At 33.2% G+C, this 20,492-nt stretch overlaps 2 protein-coding genes across 3 annotated transcripts; one reads left to right on the top strand and one right to left on the bottom strand.

The window, feature by feature from the left end:
• Nucleotides 1–3,951: 3,951 nt before the first annotated feature.
• LOC107794613 (transcription factor VOZ1) lies at nt 3,952–8,957 on the top strand. 2 transcript variants are annotated; one of them, XM_016617113.2, is made up of 5 exons: nt 3,952–4,172; nt 4,916–5,177; nt 5,752–5,886; nt 7,433–7,949; nt 8,041–8,957. In XM_016617113.2, exons 2-5 carry the CDS (start codon nt 4,950–4,952, stop codon nt 8,592–8,594), a joined length of 1,434 nt encoding a protein of 477 aa, XP_016472599.1. In that variant the 5' UTR covers nt 3,952–4,172; nt 4,916–4,949; the 3' UTR covers nt 8,595–8,957. The 2 variants fall into 2 exon arrangements, with proteins under 2 accessions (XP_016472599.1, XP_016472601.1); XM_016617115.2 differs by lacking the exon at nt 3,952–4,172 and adding an exon at nt 4,259–4,396.
• A 1,834-nt stretch (nt 8,958–10,791) lies between these two features.
• LOC107794612 (transcription elongation factor 1 homolog) lies at nt 10,792–14,016 on the bottom strand. The gene is made up of 6 exons (XM_016617112.2): nt 13,924–14,016; nt 13,774–13,818; nt 12,417–12,540; nt 11,937–12,007; nt 11,456–11,477; nt 10,792–11,255 (listed from the first exon to the last, which is right to left on the bottom strand). The coding sequence occupies exons 3-6, from the start codon at nt 12,527–12,529 to the stop codon at nt 11,171–11,173; spliced, it is 291 nt and encodes a 96-aa protein (XP_016472598.1). The 5' UTR covers nt 12,530–12,540; nt 13,774–13,818; nt 13,924–14,016; the 3' UTR covers nt 10,792–11,170.
• Between the last annotated feature and the right edge of the window lie 6,476 nt (nt 14,017–20,492).

The raw sequence follows: 20,492 nt of genomic DNA on the forward strand, positions 1-20,492 counted from the left end.
ATTAATTTTTCAGTTTTGTCGATTGTTCTGTTCTTCTCCCTCAGACCCTTTTATTTGGTCGAATTTGTTTCTGTTCTTTGTTGTGTATAATTATAGGTTGTGTAATCGATTCGAATAAGTTCGTCGATTAGTTGTTTTATTATAAACCCCTGTTCTTGTCAATGCCGCTTGAAATTGCCTGATTATCTATTTTCAGATTGATTGTTATCAATTGTTGTAGGCAATCGGTTAATTAGTTTTCGTCGATTAATTCGTTCTTGTTTATAGACCAATAAGTTCATCAAATGGTTGTTGTGTGTGCTTGATCGGTGGACACTTAGCTTCAGGGCATTGTCAATAGGCTAACAATGAACCTGCATTCATGTTCATTTTGATTCAATTTTCAGTTTCAATTTTAATGATTCTGTCGAGTTCTGTGTTGTGATTTAAATTCAGTTCATTAGTTTCAATTATAACTCAACCTTAATCATTTAGTTGTCAGAAGGATTGGTTATAGCTGTTAGCCAGATTTAGTTTTAAATCATTGTTAGTTTGAACAAATTTTAGAGTTAAAAGGTTTTAATACAGATGAATAATTGTATTAGGGGCAGTAATATTAAGGGGTTTCAGGGGTGATTTGGGAATGGAACAGTAGGGTAATATTTTAGTGTTAGTGACTTGTTAGTGGGGTATTAAATGTCCTTAAATTAATAAGGTAATAGGGAACAAGAGGGAATGGAGGCTGAAAATAAGGAAAAGCTTTCCTTAGTGGGTTTTAAGTGGAAAAAAGGCAGATTTTTAGTGGGGAAGGGGGTCGGGTAGTTAAGTTAAAAAAGATGGGGCAGGTCTGGATATAAGGAAAGGATATTAGGACTGGAAAAGGGGGTAGAGAATTTTTGGAGAGCTTGGGGACCTGAAAAAGAATAGCTACTGTTTTCATTGCCTCGTTTAGGATCTGAAATAGCTAGAACTTTCTTCCTTTTACTTCGGCTCTATACTTGGGGAGGTTTATAGCTGCCGATTTTGTTGTTGCACTGCTGTTGCAACTTCTGTTGGTTACTACTGTTGTTGCTGACCCTCTTCTTCCTCTTCTTGTATTGTCAATACCAGGTACACTATTGCATCCTTCGAATGACTGTAGGCTGAAAATGTGCGGAAATAATGCTATATGAAGAAGTGAAGCTTGTTTCTGATTTAACCTCTCTTTGAGTTGTGTGTTTAAATTCTACACTCACTGATGATATAGATCCATGTTAGTCTATAATAGTTGGACTGAAATTAAGTTGTATGAGTTTCTCCTGTTGTTTAAAAACATAGTTCATACTACTACATGTGGGCATCTGTGAAGTTAGGAACGAGCTTAATGGACTGTTAAAACCAATCGGAAGCTATAGTTGTTAGATTAGGTTCTATTAGTTCTGAGTATTTAGCTTACACACCGTTTGATAATTCAGCTATCACTGCAACAATTGAAAAGAAGAGAAGATTGTAAATGTGACTAGCATTGTTAGATAGCACCAGTCGTAGGCATCAATTATGATTTTAGCATTTCTGATTGTGTTGTTCTGCTGTTAAGTAATCACAGATTTCTCAAAACAATTGGTAATGACTCACTAGTTTTGAAGCAGGAACATGTAATTCAAATTAAGGGTGCTGGTTGCCCGGATTGACCTTTAATAAAGGTAGTGTTAAACCCAATTGGACTTGATGCATGATATAAGCCACTTCCTGTATGTAAATAACGAACAATAGAATGAGTAGGAATAATATTCGCATTTTATTCATGTAACTGATGTTTTGACTTGGGGCCCTGCCCTCGGCCGTTGTTTAATTGGGCTCACATTTGGGCCCAAGCTGGCGTTTGCACTGATTCCTTACATGGATTGTAGAAAGGCCTAAAACTGTTGAATGATTTGAATTCATGCGCCCCTGAACCCCAGTTATAACAAATCTTATTGTACCGGACTTTGTGAATTAAGTTGATTGAGTAGGATTTCTTTTTCTTTTAAAGATACATAAGAATAGAAAAAATGTAGTCACTTTAGGATTGTCCTTTCAAAATAAGCGAGATGAGCCTCGCCTAGTAAAACTCACCGATTGCGGGGCCCTCACGATTGTATATATATTAATTACTTAGAACTCGGGATCAGCTGCTTAGCGAATTTCACGGCCTTTTCCCCCAAAGTAATAACGCGTTAGTCACTGTTAGGCGCGTACTTTTAATAATTTACTTTCTTAAACTCGGGTGCACATTTATGTGACCCAAATCCAAATCTCAACGAAGTCGAAATTGTGTCGCTAATCACAGGGTACATTGATTGTGACGTGGTTCAAGATGCATTTCCATGACGTTGCAAATTCCTTTTAAAAATAATGAATGAGACGAGCCTCGACAAACAAGAATACACAAACCGTGGGGCCCTCAACGGACGGTTATTTCAAATGCTTAGATTTCGAGACAGGCCGCATAGCGAACTTTACGACTTTTCTCAAAATAACAACGCGTTAGTATCTTTAGGCATGTATTTAATAATGTTATCTTCCTAAACTCGGGTGCACATTTATGTGACCTAGATCCAAATCTCAACAAAGTTGGAACGTATCGAAAATTGCGGGTACATTTATGTGGCGCAATTCGAGATGCATTCTCACGACGTTGTAATTCTTTGAATAAATAATAACAAAAGCGGTTAAAATTTAAAATTTGCACATAGGTTCATAATTGTATAAAAAATCAGATAATTAAGTCGAATACGATAGTTGAGCGACCGTGCTAAAACCACGGAACTCGGGAGTGCCTAACACCTTCTCCCGGGTTAACAGAATTCCTTATCCGGGTTTTTGGTTCGCGGACTGTTAAACAGAGTGAATATTTTCCTCGACTCGGGATTCAACCGGTGGCTTGGGACACCATGAATCTCCCAAGTGGCGACTCTGAATCTTTAAACAAAATTCCGTTTCGATTATCCTTTAATTGGAAAAACTCCCTTTTACGCTCTTTTGCGGGGTGTAGCCGAAAAAGAAGGTGTGACAAACACCTATGTGAAAAAATGTATCATTCATTCATTAGTTTGGTGTAAATGTATGTACGTTTTTTTTTTAGGCAAATAGGTTGTCATCTGTGTTAAGAAAGGAATTGACATTCCAATAACAGGAGTAAGAATCTACCATGATATTGTAGACCTCAAACTTCATATTGGGAACAAGATTCAAATTTTGTGATTTTTGTCCTCAGTCCTTACCCCTAGTCAATGTAACTCTATTTCAGCGTCCCCCGGGGGGGGGGGGGGCAATGTCCTTTTGCCTGCCATACCTTAACTAATCTATTCTTATGTTTCCCTTTATACAGGAAAAGATCAGACTATTTTTAGAACTAATTATCATCAAAATATATAGTATCAATACAAATTTTAGTATAAGACATGAGTTATTAAATAGTTACCTATTCATGTGATAAGGATGAGGAAACAATTGAGGGGTGCAGTAAAATTCTTGGAATCTTTTTTACGTTATCAAAGGTTTCGGGCTCGAAACTTAAAAATAAAATACATACATATATAATTTTTAGAAAGTGTCTTATTTTTTTAGTAGGTCTAAGTGGCATGAATCTAAATTAATAGTGTGTAGCCGTCAAATATTTGATTTAAATAGATGAGGGGAGCTAGGAGGCGCAATTGCTTCTCAACTCTCCGGGTAAGGGTAAGGTATGCGTACACTCTATTCTTTTCAAACTTTACTTATAGAATTTTATTGGGTCGTTGTTGTTGAGTTAGAAGGCGCAAGGGATCTTTTGAAAAGGAAAATTATACGGTATAACAAGATCAAATATATATATATATTAAAATCCTTCAATGAAAATATTCCTTTAAATGTTTTTGTTTAAACTTTTTTTTTTAAAAAAGGAGGAGGGTGGATATAAAAGGAAATTCAAAAAAGCAAAGCATATATCCTCTCCTCTCATGCTTTTGCCGCGTACACATGAATTGTCATCAGATTGTTGTTTTTTATTCTTTAGGTATTTGATACAAACCACTAACCAGTCTTCTGCTTCTAGTTGTAAGTTGTAACGCACACAAATCTCATATCAAAATTCCAACAAATTATAGAAAGAGGAGAGCAGTCTCACTCTCTTTACCCTTTTCTATCTTCACTTACATTCGTTCGTTTCTTCTCTACCCACGAACCGCTAGCAGGTATTAACCCCCCCCCCCTCCCGGGTAACACCCATTTCCATTTTTATTCTGCTTTTTGTGCTTTATATATTCATAATTTGAGTAGAATCTGATGCTGCAATTGCTTTTTAATTCCAAAAATTAGGGGTTTGTAAGTTGTTTTTTCCACATCGAGATCGTGTAGCTTTCTGGGATGTTTAGTAGGATCGAGTTTTCTTGCTCATTTTGAAGGTTTTATTACTTGGGTACTCGTTCATTACTGATTTTGGGCTTTTTTTGGAATTTTTGTTTGTGATGGGGTATAGTCATAATTGGGCTCCTCTTTGTGCTTGTGGGAAATATTGGGTTCTTATAAGAAATTAATGTTTGAATTTTAGTACTGCATTTGATCGGAGACAGATCCAGGATTTGAACTTCATGGTTCTGGATTCTAGGACAGCAACCTCAAATGCTAGTTACTGGGTTCTTAATTTGATTTATGTGCATATTTAGTAAATTTCTTAACACATAGTATACAGGATTTGGGCCGAAGCTACTAGGTTCTGCCGAACCCATATCTTAAAGCCTACATCCGCCCCTACAGTTGATTGTGAATTTTGGTTTTTTTTTTTCCGCTTGAGGTGTTGGTTTTCTAACAGGAAATTCGTAGCAATATCTTGTTTGTTAGCTTTGGCTTAGGTTTTGTGCTGGATATGTATTTTAAGAGAAAATGCGAAACATAATAGGATGTTTAGAGCTAAGTATTTACTTGTTGTTTTTTGCAGGTGAGGAGTTGAGGGTATTGTTCTGTTTGATTGGATGAGGAAGGTTTCGAAGAGGGGTGCGTGCAAGTCTGCATCGCACCAGCTCTTCAAGGACAGGGCAAAGAACCGTGTCGATGATCTGCAGGGTGTTTTAACTAATCTACAATCTGCAAGGAAAGAAAGCCGAAGTTATGATGTTGGGTTGCTTGAAGAGCAAGTCCACCAGATGCTGCGCGAATGGAAAGCTGAGCTCAATGAGCCATCCCCGGCTTCTTCTTTGCAGGCAAGAACAAACACTTTTGTCCATTTTAGCTCCGAGCACACCAAGAGCTTTTACACCTTTGTACCTGTCCATCATGTGCACATTACAACCACAATAACGACGCCTCAGTCCTAAACGAGTTGGGTCGGCTATATGAATCCTCACTGACCGTATTTCTTCATTTAAATTCATCTTAGGGCAACGTTATACAAAATAAAAACAAAAATAGAAAGTACTTGAAGTTCACTGGATTTTACTCTTATACAGGTGTGCGCATCGCCAAGAAATTCTTTTTGCAAGTTGACATGTCTTCTTATATGTAAGCTGTGTTTTTAATGATGTTGTGTCTTGACACATGCTTGAGCACATGGTTATAGAAAATTTAGGTTTATAGGGAGTGCAGATCAGTCTCACTGTGTTAATCAAAAGACAGTGTTTATGAGTATAGTAGGCTATGTGTGAACTTATGTTTCCTGTCTTCGTTTGTGGTTGATTCGTTAAAGTAAACGTGATATTGTTAAGTAGGATTCTGTCTTCAAGTATTGGTGGTATAGAGATACAATTACGGGTTTTACATTCATGGGTGACTTTGCAGGGAGGAAGCCTTGTTTCATCATCAGACATCTATAGACTGTTACTTGGTGAGGAAGAAGATGATGCGACCAGTCCATTAGCTGCGCCTAAGCCTGAGCCTGATGCTCAAAAAGTTAGTGTTACTGGTTTTCAAGAGGTATGCATATTACTTAGTAATTTCATCTTGTGCATATGCTGGACTCTTCTGATTGGTATCATCTTGTGTAAGAGTGATCTTTTGTAGATTAGTTTGAGGATGAGTGGATTGATGTTTGATGTACAGAACTTGGTAATTATGAGGTTGCTGCTTCTCCTTGGGTAACCTTTCACTATTGATAAATTCTTTATATATTGACTGGGAGAGATAATACTTGGTTCTTGGATGCTTCTCCAGATTGCTCTTAATATATATGTTAAAAAATTCCCCAGCAGTAGCTGGATCTTTCTTCCATGCCCTTTTGCTCTAAGAAGTTTCACCACCTCACTGGATATCACTTACAGCCACATTGTGCTTCGCGATGATATATCCAGCTAATCTGGGATTTGGAAATCCTTTCCTTCATATATATCAATCAATCAACTATTTTTCAACCCAAACTAGTTGGTCTCTTGTATGATTCCTCTATATCCATTACGTGCTATTCTGGCTCTTTCCATTATAATACTTACTTGTCTTTTAAGGCAACTTGGAGACTGAGAAGCTAGGGATATTCTAAATGTCAAACTTATCTTACACTGAGTTGGCAAAACCGGGTGCAGTTTAAGTGTTACAATCAGTGTTTTTATAAGCGAAAAACCCACAAAGATACATGTTTCTTGGGGTTTGACGTGAAAAGTGAAAAGTAAAGCGCATGCATTTTTGAAGTAAAGCGCACAACTAATGAATTTTAAAAACATCTAAACTCATATGTATTTAGTACCATAATAATCAAATTGCAATTTACATAACTAATTTCAGCGTTCAGTGTATTATAATATTGATATTGAGCTTGCTTCGCTTCGCTTCATCGCTTTAAGCGACAAGGCGATGGCTTTTAATTACATTGCTACTAATAACTAATCCTTAATATCAACTTCTTGGTATTGCCTATATGAATCCTTCTATATTTGTGTTGCGTTGTGGTTTTTAGGTGACTTTGCATTGCTTCCGAGCGATTGTGGGTCTTTTAACGCAATATTCCTTCATATGATTTTTGGTCTATCTCGTCATCCGTAGCATGTTTAATCATCATAGCGTCACACTTACAGACCAGCGGATAATGGATATGATCTTTTGTAATCTTGTCCTTTTTCTTATGTCTGGACTTCCATCTTAACATTTATATTTTTAAAATGCTCATCTTGGAGATATGTGGGCCCTCTAAGCCCCGACATTCCCTCGTAAGTAATATTGCTGGTCTTGTAGCCCTTATATAGATGTCTGTCATGACTGTTATCTTGCTTGAAGCTCTCTTAATGCCGTTGTTGGTCCAATCTTTTCTGATCTTTCCCCGTAACCATTATCCTCTACTTCATGTTTTTCATTTATGTAAATAGTCTCCTGACCCTCTTTTCAGATAGTTTTTCTTGTTTCTCTCCTTTTTTGGTTGATTTCTAAGAAGTGAAGATTAGGCTTTTTGCAATTTTTTGTTTTTTCTGCTAGTGTAGCTAGCCTGTTAAGTGATCAATTAGTTCTTACCTGTTAAGCGATTTGTTTGCCGTAGGGTTTCAATGCAACTCAGGTGCTGCAGGAGCAAGGTTTCCACTTGGTTGATCAATGCAAAGGCTTGCCTTTAGTGGTTAACAATGCGGGAATTAACAATCTTGGCATTGCAACCCATTTGGATTACCATTCTTTTGATTTGCATCAAGAATACGATCAGCAGTACTTACCTGGATTTGATGCTCTAAATCTTTGCCTAGAGGATGCTTTGCCTCCTATTCATATTAGTCCTCCAGCCTCTGCTTTCCTGGGGCCGAAATGTGCACTCTGGGATTGCCCCCGACCTGCGATGGGGTCAGACTGGTGTCAGAAGTCTCAAGACTACTGCAGTGACTATCATGCTTCTCTTGCACCTAATGAAGGTTATCCTGGGAGGCCTCCAGTTGTTCGGCCAATGGGTATCGGCTTAAAGGATAACTTGCTTTTTCAAGCTCTTGGTGCAAAAGCACATGGAAAAGATGTTGGTGTTCCTGAGTGTGAGGGTGCTGCCACGGCAAAATCCCCCTGGAATGCACCCGGTAAGAGTGCTGTGGCATTTCTGTATTCTCATTGCCGGATTTTCTTTACTTGTAAAATCTGATATCGGTTGGTTTGCTTATGCTTCTGCAGAGCTCTTTGATCTTAAAGTTGTTGAAGGTGAAACAATTAGGGAGTGGCTTTTCTTTGATAAGCCTCGAAGAGCGTTTGAAAGTGGAAACAGAAAGCAGAGGTCATTGCCGGATTATAATGGACGGGGTTGGCACGAGTCAAGGAAGCAAATGATGAATGAATTTGGAGGGCTGAAAAGATCCTACTACATGGATCCACAACCGATGAAAAATCTGGAATGGCATCTTTACGAGTATGAGATCAACAAGTACGATGCATGTGCCTTGTACAGATTGGAACTGAAGCTTGTTGATGGGAAAAAGATCCCCAAAGGGAAGGTAACCAATGTATCAGTTTCTGATTTGCAAAAGCAAATGGGAAGACTTACTGCTGAATTTCCTTTGGACAACAAGCGAACTGTGAAAGGCAGAGCAAAGGCTGCCAATTTGAAGAATGTGGGAAACATTCAAGCTGCTCCAATTCCAATGGTTCCATCTTGTGAAGGGTTTGATTATGGGACTGGCGAACCTTATGACTATCTTGTAGATGATCTGGATGGCTACTTCATAACCTAATTAGATACACGCATCGATGCTTTTCAAACAAGAGGCATTTCGCCTATGTATTATACTCCAGTTTCATCTTAGACTCAAAAATCATGGTGGTGGCCAAGTTGCTCGGCTTCTGCTTACTTATTTAGTCGGGGTCAACCGCATGCCTCCCATTTCCATGGGCTTATGGTCAATATTTCATTGTCATCTGAGACGCGGTCTCATCTAATTATGGAGCACATTTTACTGCTTGAAAATGAAAACCCAATTTACTTGGTCTTCTCATTTACATATTTTGGAGCCAAGTTGACACTAAATGTATTGATGTTATAGTGTCATATTTGGTGACCATATGTAATGGTAATTTGTATTGGTCATCTTCTTCAAGATCTGCTGTTACATTGTAGTTATGATTTAATAGGATGGCAATCAGACTCTCTGAAAACCATCTAAGCACCTCTACATAAAAGAGAGGCTCTTGTTCAATTTTTTTGGCAACTATGCAGGTAGGCACACACTCAAATGGAAAGAGATTCTCCTTTTAACCTAGACAGAACTTTATTTAGTTCGAAATAAATTATGTGATTTCTTTCCAGTAGTTTGAGTCTTAGTGGACGGAGTTATCAGATACTTGTGTTGTGAAGGTAGAGAGGCTGGCGGTTTGCGATAGACTCTCGGCACCCAAACATTATGTGTATGCAGTGTATATTTGATGTTATTAAAATGTAGGTAGTTAGATAAATAGATTTCTGAAAAAGAAAGAGAACTCTTCTTTACTCATAAAAGAAAGGAAATAGATGATAGTGTACTTACAACTAACTGAGGTTTTAGAAATGGTGGAGGAATGGTTTACCGTTCTATAGATGATGATGGCTACATTTGAAGATGATGTTTGAAGTAGAAGACAATTCGTTTTCTTTTTCTTCTGAAAACAACACCGATGTCTAGATTTTAAATTCTAATATTAATCCATATATATTTGATTTTACGCCTATCTTGAATGGTTATTTGGTTAGCTTTATAACCATGTTCAGCATAAGAGTTTGGTCTAATCTTAGTCCTTGTACTGGACTTTTTTTTGTCCTTGTATAGGACTTTGGCAGTGCATAAGCTCGTTTGGTTGCTGGTTAGAGTTATGCAGGTATTAGTAATGTATGTAAGAATTAATTATACATGAACTAGCTATGTAGGGATTAGTTATACAGGATTTTGTTATGCATGATTTAATTAGGAAGGGATTAGTTGTGTAAGGATTAGTAATGCATGGATTAAAAATTTATAGATTTTAATGTACATATTATTTTTTGTTAAATATTTACTTTATTTTAATTGTAAAATGTATAATTTAAAATAAATATGAGGGCTTTGGTCAATTGATTGCTTAATCCATACATTACTAATACATATATTAGTTATTCCACATTCTACCTTGCATAAATAATACATAGATTTAGGGCTCGTTTGGTTGGAATACAATTTATACCGATATAAATTATGCCGGTTTAAGTTATATTGGGATAAGTTATGCTGAGATTAGTTATGCTGAGATTATTGTTTATTCATTGTTTGGTATGTTGTATTAAGAATGACAATTGCATAATTTCTAAGCAGAAGGTATAAGTTATACCGGTGCTAATTACCCCACCTTCTATAAGGTATAAGTTATCCCAGTGTTAAAATTAACACCGAAATAACTTATATCTAATTTGCTAACCAAACAGAATATTAAGGTGGTATTAAATTTTTATCCACTCTTATACCTCATACCAAACGACTCTCTTAATGTACAACTTATCCATGTATTACTTACACCCCCGATGAAAAAAGCAACCAAACATAACACTAGTTTGTTATGCTGACTTTTGTCCAAAGTTACTAAAAGCTAGTAGGAGTACTAAACATGGTACTGGTTATGTTACTCCTAATACATGAATAATTAACCCTGTAACCAGCTACCAAACGACTCAAGCTTCTAATACTACTGCTAAATGATTGCAAAAGTTAGATTTTAGGGTTCAAACTTTTTCAGTCGGGCTATTAATATGCTAAGCCTGTTTCTTGCAAATTTCCTTCAATACACTCCCTTCATTATTTGTTAAGCCTGTTGTTCAAAGATATAGGGGAATCTGACTATAAGCTACAAATAATTAATTCTCGTTTCAAACGGTCATGTTACGTTGTTTCTATCCCCACTTGTAGAATTTTACTAGGTTGTTGATTGTTTCTTTAAAAAGATTATTTATTCACATATATAAGGAACATTTCAGAAGCGGTATCCATTTACATCCCTTACTAAGGGTAATGAAGGGCTTAACATGTACCTAGGCATCATGTAATAGGAGGAATAAACCACCTACTTGACATTAGGTTCCCATAATTGCAGGAGCAAAACATAAACAAGATAGCAACTGACTCTGTTTCAAACTATTTGGACATAGAAAGCCTCTTAAATGAAGCTACTTATTGAACTCCAGAGGCCTGGATAAGTTTAGGTTCTTCTTAGGCAGTGCGACGGAATAATTGCTAGAACTGAAGTCATAGCTTAAGGCAGCTTTGAGTCATTTCTGGCTACTCAACAGTCTGCACATTCTTGAAGCAGATCATTCATTAGGATCTAACTTGTAGGAAACATCATCTTCTTCGTAGTTGTTGACTCGTTCACACTCGTCAATCCATTCACTGTATCTGAGAAGAGGAAAGAATAACAGAAGCCGATTTAGAATTTACAGTAAGTCTCGTGCGAATTTAGTATAATAATATGTACTACTTAAAATGGTTCAACTCTATATAATTTCAAGCTGAAGGTAGAGCGGGTTGCCACACCCACGGCTAACATACTACATCCACCACTGAAAGAAATCAAAGGCCAGGTTAGGTGCACTTACATATCAATAGGCTCTGTTAGTGCTGCAAGGAGAAAAACACAAATTGTTAGCCAACCCAGTACATCCAAACAAAAATTTCCGACATAAATTGAATGTTCAATTTGTTAGGAAGCTATACTTATGTGTGCAGGTCTTAAATGAGACATTAAAAGGATAAAGATTAAGACAAATGAAGGCAAAGAGCAACATCTTTTGCCAACATAAACTCAGTATAACATAAGCACATACAATTTGCAGTTTATCTCACAGAAAGCAGATCCTTCAGTTCACAGTCTGTAAGTAAACTTGAAGATACTCATTCATTAAACACATCGATAAAGTCTTATAAGTTAGTCCCGATTCTCTGACTAAGTTTTCATGGAAGTAGTAGGTTACTAGTTATATTTTTCAGCCCAGTGATTTTAATCATCTAATCAAGTAACATAACAAAACATAAGCATAAATAAATTAAGAGATACACGAGAAACCAAATGTGATATACCAGTGACTGTGGTGCTGAAGCTCTCTTGGCAGATCCTGCAATTCGCCTCGCCAATCAAGTTTTTCATATCACTGAATATCAGGAAAGACAAACTTGTCATAAGAATGAGCAAAAAGCAATCAAAAGATATATTAATTGCTGATCAAGAATGAGAAGTAATGCATGTTTTTCATGATCAGTTGAATTTTTTTAAATACACCGAGAGATGCAACTGAACACTTCCATGTAAAAACTAGCAGGTACGGCATTTATAAAGCTGGATGATAAAATGTATTCCACTCCTTACATTTATTTATTGATTTTTTGGCTGTTGGAAGAAGGGGGAAGGGAATGACATAATCTAAAGGGACTATTTTAGGAGTTACCATCTGCATCTAACAATGTCTAAAGTGGTGAGCAGGTGCAGAGGGAAAAGCTCAATCTATCCCATGCCTACACAAGAAAAAACTTGGACATGAGAGTGCTTTAAAATTAACTTACATGCGACATTCCACGCTGGTGCCATGACTACAGAAAGGACAGCTGAAAACAGTATCAAGTTTGTCCATCCTCTTCTTTGGAGGTGGCTTTGACTTTGACTTCCTCTTTCCCATAGCTCAAGTTACTGTAAAGTGCATTCAAAAACACAAGTCAGCTGCAAGAAGTCAAAAACAAATTACTAACAAGAAGTGTGAGCACTCAGCTATTCAATATCCCATCTTAATTAATTCCCTTTGATTGACCAAACAATGAGTTTTTAAGTTACTATAGCTCATTGCACCGAGATAGCAGCAGAAACCTAACACAGTGCTATATTTGCAAAGAAATAGTTATATATCCAGAGTGATTTCACACATAAAACATGTCCATGCTTGTGTTTCTTCCTTTCGTTTTCTCTGAAGAAAACATAATAATGCAGCATGTTGAGAGTTCTAGCTTAGAGTTATAATTGCAAGTATAAATTTGCTCCATATTCCCTGAATGCAAGTTGAAAACTACACTAATTGAGACTTTGAAGAACATTCGACTTTTCAATAATCCTACAGCAAGACATTGGAAAAAGTGCAACGGAATGACTCAAATTGTTGAACCACATTTTGAAGCCTTGTTAGAATTTCCTTTAATTAAATCAGGTACCAGGAAATAAGCTTTCGGGAACCAAATTACAGTGGAGAGAAAAAAAATGCCAGGTGATTTCTTCTCATTTGTTTAAGCCTTGAGGGACAATGTTACCCCAGTACCTATATCGGTGGCAGCAAGTATCCAGAGGAATAGTAAAGATGTGCGCAAGCTGCCTAGACACTACCGTCATTAAAAGAAATGAAGCTTTTGGGAACCGGACTAAGACATGAAATTCCAAGCATGTGCATAGTAGTAAACAATTGCTTCAAAGTTAGATAAAAAGTTTGTTCAGCAACATCAAGATGTCCTCTTTGAGCAATTTACAGCTGAAATTTGGTCCCCAGTACTTAGTGAAACAAAAACAAATCAACAGATTTTTCAAGAAAAGATTTATTAGAAATAAAGGGTACTTTGGAATGACAACAAAGGGTTAATTCAGTATCTAAAGGCAGTGGATACACCTCTTAACACACAGACACACACACAGAGTCGAACACAGAGACACAGGAACATACAAACACACACAGAGACCTCTTAACACACACACACACACACAGAGAGATTGTGCGCGAACACACCCACACCACCCCCCCGCGCGCACAGACACATAATTTTCTTTCAAGTTTTCTATATTACATATATGCTAGATCGACAAATTCAATGATTATATGCAAATCGGGAGGTAAAGGGAAAATTAAAAAATTGTTTTTATTAGAAATCGGAAGAGAAATTAAACCTGAAATCGATTGAACAGCTGATATAAAAATCGCCTTTTTCTGATCTGCAATTAAAATTGAATCTTTATTCTCAAAATAAATCATAAAAAGTTGAAATTGAAATTGACACTGAAATTCGATAAAAGGATTATAGAGAAATTGGGAATTACCGCTGTCGACTCGAAACCCTTGACCTCAAAGAAGCTAAAAAGCAGTCATCAATTTATGGCATCAAAGGCCTTTTATCACAAACATAATATATATATATATATATATATATATATATATATATATATATATATATATATATATATATATATATATATAATAGTATATATTTTTACTACCTTCTCATTTTCTTTGTTCTTTTCTTTTTTCTCTTTTTTGAAATGAAAGATAGAATTTGAATAAGTGGTTTGAATAACAGTACAAGAATTGTATAGGATGCATAATGTTCACCAAATTATTGAGAAACTAGTAAATATATCATGAAATTGTCCAAAAGATCAATCACACATTTAAAATATATGGCAAACCTAATAGTGAACGTAAATTTTGATGTATATCTACCGCTCTAAATGCACGCGATGTGTTGAAAAGTTAAAAATAAGTAAATAAGTTTTATGCCGGGAATAATTTATCAAAGGCAGCTCAACGATGTTGGAGGCCTAAAGACAAACTGTAATAAGAGGTTTTAAACTTTTGCTTAAAGTTTATTCTTTTTATTTTTTGGGATGCAATTTAATTTTGATGATGTAAACCCATTTAATCTTTGTTGAAACATTACTAACTTTTGATAAGATTTTATTAAGTTTAAGTTTAATTTTTTTTACATGACCGTCAACATAATTTACTATATATCATTGCCTCCCAAAGTAATAATCATGTGAGAATTTGTATTTATAAAGATAATAAACAAATCAACTATAATTTTTAACGATATAATTAGCTTGAAACGTACCTACAGACCTTGAAAAAAAAATATCTTACAAAGTTAGAGTTGTAAATAAATTTTGTTCAAGTTGGAGTGAGATGAACTAAAAAGTAAATGCAAATTTCATTGTCTTTCACTTTTATTACAATTTTCTCAACCAACTACAAAAAAAGATCACATAATAAATACAATAAATATTTAAATTACATATAAAAAGAGTAGCTTTTGGGGTCTCAATTTTGGAGGCCTAAAGAGGCCACTTTATTGGCTTGGGGTTAAGACGCCTGTGGAAATAATTCTTGAAAGTAGCAGATTTTCATTTAATAAATTATATGCAACGTAAATTCGAATTAATTGGACCAAAGCATACCAAAAATACTGAATGATTAAAACAAAAAAGATAAACGTATTCCACTCTTTTTTCTTTTTGATTTGATGCACTGTCTTGATAATACAATTATTCCATCTTGATGTTTTACCACCGTCCTCACATAGCGGTATAACCCTACAAATTCAATAGCACCCGCCTGGCAATACTCCTTTCAAACTCAACATTGATGGTTCAGCCCACTTAGCTACAAGACGGGGCGGGATTAGTGGTGTCATACGTGACTCCACAGGTAACTAGCTCATCGGCTTTTCGGGACATCACATCTCTCACGGGAGTGTTGAAATTGAATTACGTGTGCTATATGATGGTTTGCAATTGGCTTATAACCATGGATGCAAGCCTCCCGAAGTGAACCTAGGCGCTCAAATAATAATAAATAAATAAAAATGTAGCTCGAAATTTTTATATTAATTAAATTTGTTAATAATATTTTAAAGTACTATATATTTACTTTATTTTAATTTCTAAACTTATGTTTTATAAATATTCTCACATTATCTCTAATTTATTTTTATTATTCAATATTTTTATTTTTTGATTTTATCTATTATACTTGAGTTATGTGTACTTATCCAAATTATGGCCTTTCTTATCATAATATAAAAAACTTTTTCATCTTAAATTTAAATAAGTTTTACCCGTTTTACTCTAAGATAAAAAAATTATTTTTATTTTATTTTATTTATCTATTTATTCCTTATTTTTATATTATTCAATACGTAATATAATTGCATTGTCATGTGGCTTTTCATTAGCTTATTTGAATTTAATATCTATTTCGACCACACTCATAATAATATAATATATAAAAATTAAAAAATATTTCGATAGTAACTTTGACTTTATTGTTCATAATTCAAAATATGATTTTTCTTATCATATTTAAAAAAAATCTCATATCAAATTCAAAATAATTCTTATCATTATATTTTCTAAATTGGACTGCATTTTCAAAAATTATGGTATGCTTTCAAACTTAAACTAACTGCACTCAATTCAGAGATTAATCATAGAAAAATATTTTCTTAATTATTTGAACACATTATATCTAAATGTTTTAGTAATATTTTCATTGTCATTTTATTTCTTTATGTAATATTTTCAAAAATAAAAAAATTATGAAATAAAAGAAAACTTATCATGTTGATAGTGAATAACAATTAAATAGAAATCCTTATTATTGGAAAGCTTTCAAAATCTATTTAGTATAAAATTGTGAGTTAATCTTAATTGATTTTCATCGTAAATTAAATTTGATCAAATCTAATTTGTCTTAATCCTGATTAGATTTTCTAAATCTACTTAGATTATATTTTAAAAGTTTCAAGTGGCAATTTTTCAATATGCCACTTGGCTTAAACTCATGTTTCACTACCATTCTTTTAATATAACATAGATATAAAAATTTAGAGGAAAAATTCAAAAGTGATATACTTTTATCTTCAATTTTTTCCCTCAATTAAAATATTTATATTTCACTTCAAATTCAGAATTTTCTATATTGATTCTACTTTTTATCTTTTACTAATTCGAATTCAATTTTATATCAAAATTCAAATTATTTGATTTTAATTCAGATTTTCTTAACTTTCAATATAATATATTTATTACATTCATTTTACTATGAAATTTTACATAACTATTTCATCTAGTGTTTAATCTAATAGTAGACAAAAAATGTGCATATGCTCATACTATATAATTCGCCTAAATCTTAAGATTTTTTTCGTCCTTGAAGTTTTCTTTTCCAATTGAAAATTTTGGATTTTGATTTGTTTAGTTTTTCAATTCAAAGGATTAGATAAGATTTGAGTGTATTTGGTCTAACAAAATAATAAAGAGAGAATATTAAGATTATTATTATTATTATTATTATTATTATTATTATTATTATTATTATTATTATAAATAACAAAATAATAAACAAATCAAAACACATATATCGTAATGCATATGTTGTTATTTCAAACTTAAATTTTAATTCCCCTTTATTTTTAATATATAAGTATTGAGTTTTAATTTAATTTTTAAATTCTCTCTATCTATTTAATTATTTTTATGACTATCCTTATTAGATCCCTGAATTATAGGCAAAATTTAAAAGTGATATACTTTTAATTCAGGAAAAAAGTTTTTTCAATTCAAAATTTGTTGTCTTTCATTTCAAATTCATAAGTTTCTATATTAGTTCTATTTTTTTATATTTTAATATATTTATTACATTTATTTTACAACGTAAAACTTGATTTGAACTACTTTCGAAAAGATGTGGATTTTGATTAAAGATTACTTGCATTAATCAAAATTCAAATTTAATTTTTTTATCCAATTTCAAATTATTTAATTCTAATTCAGATTTTCTTATATTTCAATTTCATATATTCATTACATTATTTTACTATAAAATTTTATATAATTATTTTATCTAGTGTTTAATAATAGATAAAAAAAAGTGCATATGCTCGTACTTTATAATTCGCCAAAATTTCAAGATTTTTTTCATCCTTGAAATTTTCTTTCCAGTTCAAAAGACTGCTGTTGCTGCTGCTGTTACTACTATTACTAATGTTGTTGTTGTTGTTGCTACTACTACTCCTGCTCCTGCTACTAAACATATAGTTTAACGGATATTTAGTTATTTCAAGCTTAAATTTTTATTCTTCTTTATTTTTAATATAAAATATTGACCAATAATTTTATTTTAAAATTCTCTTTACCTATTTGTACGTGTGTAATATTTTTATAACAATCTTATTATATCCAAGAATTTAGAGGTAAAATTTAGAAGTGATATAATTTTATCTTTCAGAAAAAAGCTTTCTCAATTCAAATTTTCTTATCTTTCATTTCAAATTCATAAGTTTCTATATTAGTTTTACTTTTTATCTTTTACTAATTTCAATCTTTTTATCAAAATTCGAATTATTAATTTTAATTCAAATTTTCTTATCTTTCAATTTAATAGCTATTGGGTAAATCTTTGTCTTACCACCTTTATATATTTTATTTTATATTTTTTGTCATATGATATTTCGCAGAAAAAGTTCTATCTAGACTATATAAATTAGTTGAATAAAGTTTTAATCATGGCTAATACATAATACATAACCAATAGAATACTTATAACATATTCATTACCTGATAAAACAATTTTTTCCCGCACGAAATTTAATATTTTGCTTGTGTTTAGCTATAATGTAAACTCCCAAATAACGTCTTTCTTTGTTCTGGCTTACAAATGCAGGTTTTCATTGTTTTTTGCGCCTCACTCCTACATAAAAGAGCTGCATCTGCCAAGGAAGACTTTGGAGGCAGTAAAGACTAAAGAAAGCAAAACAGAGTCGCGAGGTGGAATTCAAATGGAATTTTTTTTAATTCCATTAATTATTAAAGGGAAAAAAAAGTATGTGTGAGAATGTAAATCAAGACTTGAATTATTTGTTTCCATTTTACTTTCATTAATTAATCATTTTTTTGTTTTAAGTTTGTCAAGTGGCTTCTTAATAGTTAGCCACTTGGCTTAACCACAATACAAACTTTATTCCCTTAATATATATAGATCTTACCTTTCCCCCATATAGTATTTAATTTCCCATCGTGGTTGGGAATTTCATTTGGTTATATACGTTACAACTTACATCACTACTCACGATGATGTTGGATATATGTTGGCCAAGTACAATTTAAATTGAATTGATTAGAGACAATTCATTGAATTGATTTTAAGTGAATCTACGTGTGCGTGTGACTTTTATCTTTTCAAATTAAGCTATGAGTAATAATAGCAATTAAAATTTCTAATGCTAATTTTCTTTTTTCAATTTTTGTAACAAAATTAGCATTTTTGATCGAGTTGTTTTGCAAAAAGAAATTCTAAAACTCAGATTTGAGTTTTTGCAATATATGAAAGAATGAGTTTGAAAACCTTTTAAAAAAAGATCACATGCTTTTGTAAAAACTGGATTTCCCCCCCCAAACACAATTAAAAAATTAAAACAAACGCCGCAAAAGTATACTGTTTTAGACTTTTAATTTTCATTTGTAATAAGTAATGGCTTCGCCTGGATCCATTTAAGAAAGAGAATTAAAGTTTGATGAAACCTAATAAAATAATTAATGGCTGCCTCATCTCTAACTTCATCTAAGAGTATCCATTTATTCGTTAGCTGCCAAAATTTATTCTTTTGTTGTCTGCGATGATGTTTTCGTTTTTCTGTAAATTTGATGATATGTATTTATAATCACAAAATATAATGATATATTTAAGATCATAACTAAGAATTTAGAAATAAACTCATTCTTAAAAAAAAAGTGTCACACCCCTTTTTACCCCTCCAAAAAATAATGTGGGTTATGGATTGTGGGTTAAAGAGTTTTTCCAATTAAAGTGACAATTTTGAAATAAGGATTATTTTATTTACAGAGTTGCCACTTGGAATTGATTTTTGTCGGTGTTCCAAATCACCTTTTATTTGAATCCCAATTCAAAGGAAGGTTTGACTCTTTTACTATTGGTCCGCGAAAATAATGTCCGGATAAGGAATTCTGTTGACCGGAGAGAAGGTGTAAGGCATCCCCGAGTCCCGTGGTTCTAGCACGGTCGCTTTATTGACTACATTTGGCTTGAATTAAACTTGGATAAACGGTGATTTATTTGATTTTTATGCTTTTCTTATGTCCGCTTTTACTTATTTGATAAAATAATAGTAATAATAAAATGTCATAATCACACTACGCTAACGAATGTGTAATCTAGACAAAATTTATTGGCTTAGTCATAACAGCACTATGCAAGCGAATCCACAATCATGACAAAGAATTATTAACACGTTATTACTTTCAGAAAAATTACTATATTTGTGCATTGAAAAAATTATTTATTAAGAGTTACTATCGTGCTACGCAAGCAAATCCGCGAGTTTAGCAAAGAGTTTATTAAATTAGAAAATAATTAAAGCTAGTAGAAATAGTATGAGATTACTGAATTAAAATATTAAGAGTTAATATCACGCTAAGCAAGCGAGTCCGTGAAATAATAATAATAAAAAGATAAAACGGACCTACTGGTTGCCTAGCGTTTAAATTAATTAAAGGTACTTAAGTTATTGGATTATTATTACACATCATGAAAATTAACTAATTCTTAATAAGTCTATTCAACTAATCTAGTAAATATTATTTTGAAGATAGATCATATTATTTATTGAGAAAGTGAGCCAATTTGCTTACTTAGTTATAGCATTGGGCCAACATCTATGAAATAAATGGCCAAAATATTTATAGACTTTTTAAAAGCATTGGGCCTATTGGAGAGAATCTGCCTTGGCCAATTATTGGGCTCGAAAGTGGGCACAAGCTGAAAACCCAATAGATTTCAAATGCTGGTTTACTACGACAGCCCACCTAGGCTAAAT

The sequence above is a fragment of the Nicotiana tabacum genome, chromosome 1 (genome assembly GCF_000715075.1).
Source record: "Nicotiana tabacum cultivar K326 chromosome 1, ASM71507v2, whole genome shotgun sequence".
In the NCBI taxonomy this organism is placed as follows: Eukaryota; Viridiplantae; Streptophyta; class Magnoliopsida; order Solanales; family Solanaceae; genus Nicotiana; species Nicotiana tabacum.

Bases quoted from the DNA above. Each gene is read 5' to 3' on its own strand.
- LOC107794612 (XM_016617112.2), bottom strand. From the start codon at position 12,529: ATGGGAAAGAGGAAGTCAAAGTCAAAGCCACCTCCAAAGAAGAGGATG. The intron at 11,478-11,936 runs GTATATCACATT...TTCTCCTTGCAG, and splicing joins CTTCAGCACCACAGTCACTG to CACTAACAGAGCCTATTGAT. The intron at 11,256-11,455 runs GTAAGTGCACCT...TCCTCTTCTCAG, and splicing joins CTAACAGAGCCTATTGATAT to ATACAGTGAATGGATTGACG.
- LOC107794613 (XM_016617113.2), top strand. From the start codon at position 4,950: ATGAGGAAGGTTTCGAAGAGGGGTGCGTGCAAGTCTGCATCGCACCAG. The intron at 5,178-5,751 runs GCAAGAACAAAC...GTGACTTTGCAG, and splicing joins CCCCGGCTTCTTCTTTGCAG to GGAGGAAGCCTTGTTTCATC. The intron at 5,887-7,432 runs GTATGCATATTA...TGTTTGCCGTAG, and splicing joins GTGTTACTGGTTTTCAAGAG to GGTTTCAATGCAACTCAGGT.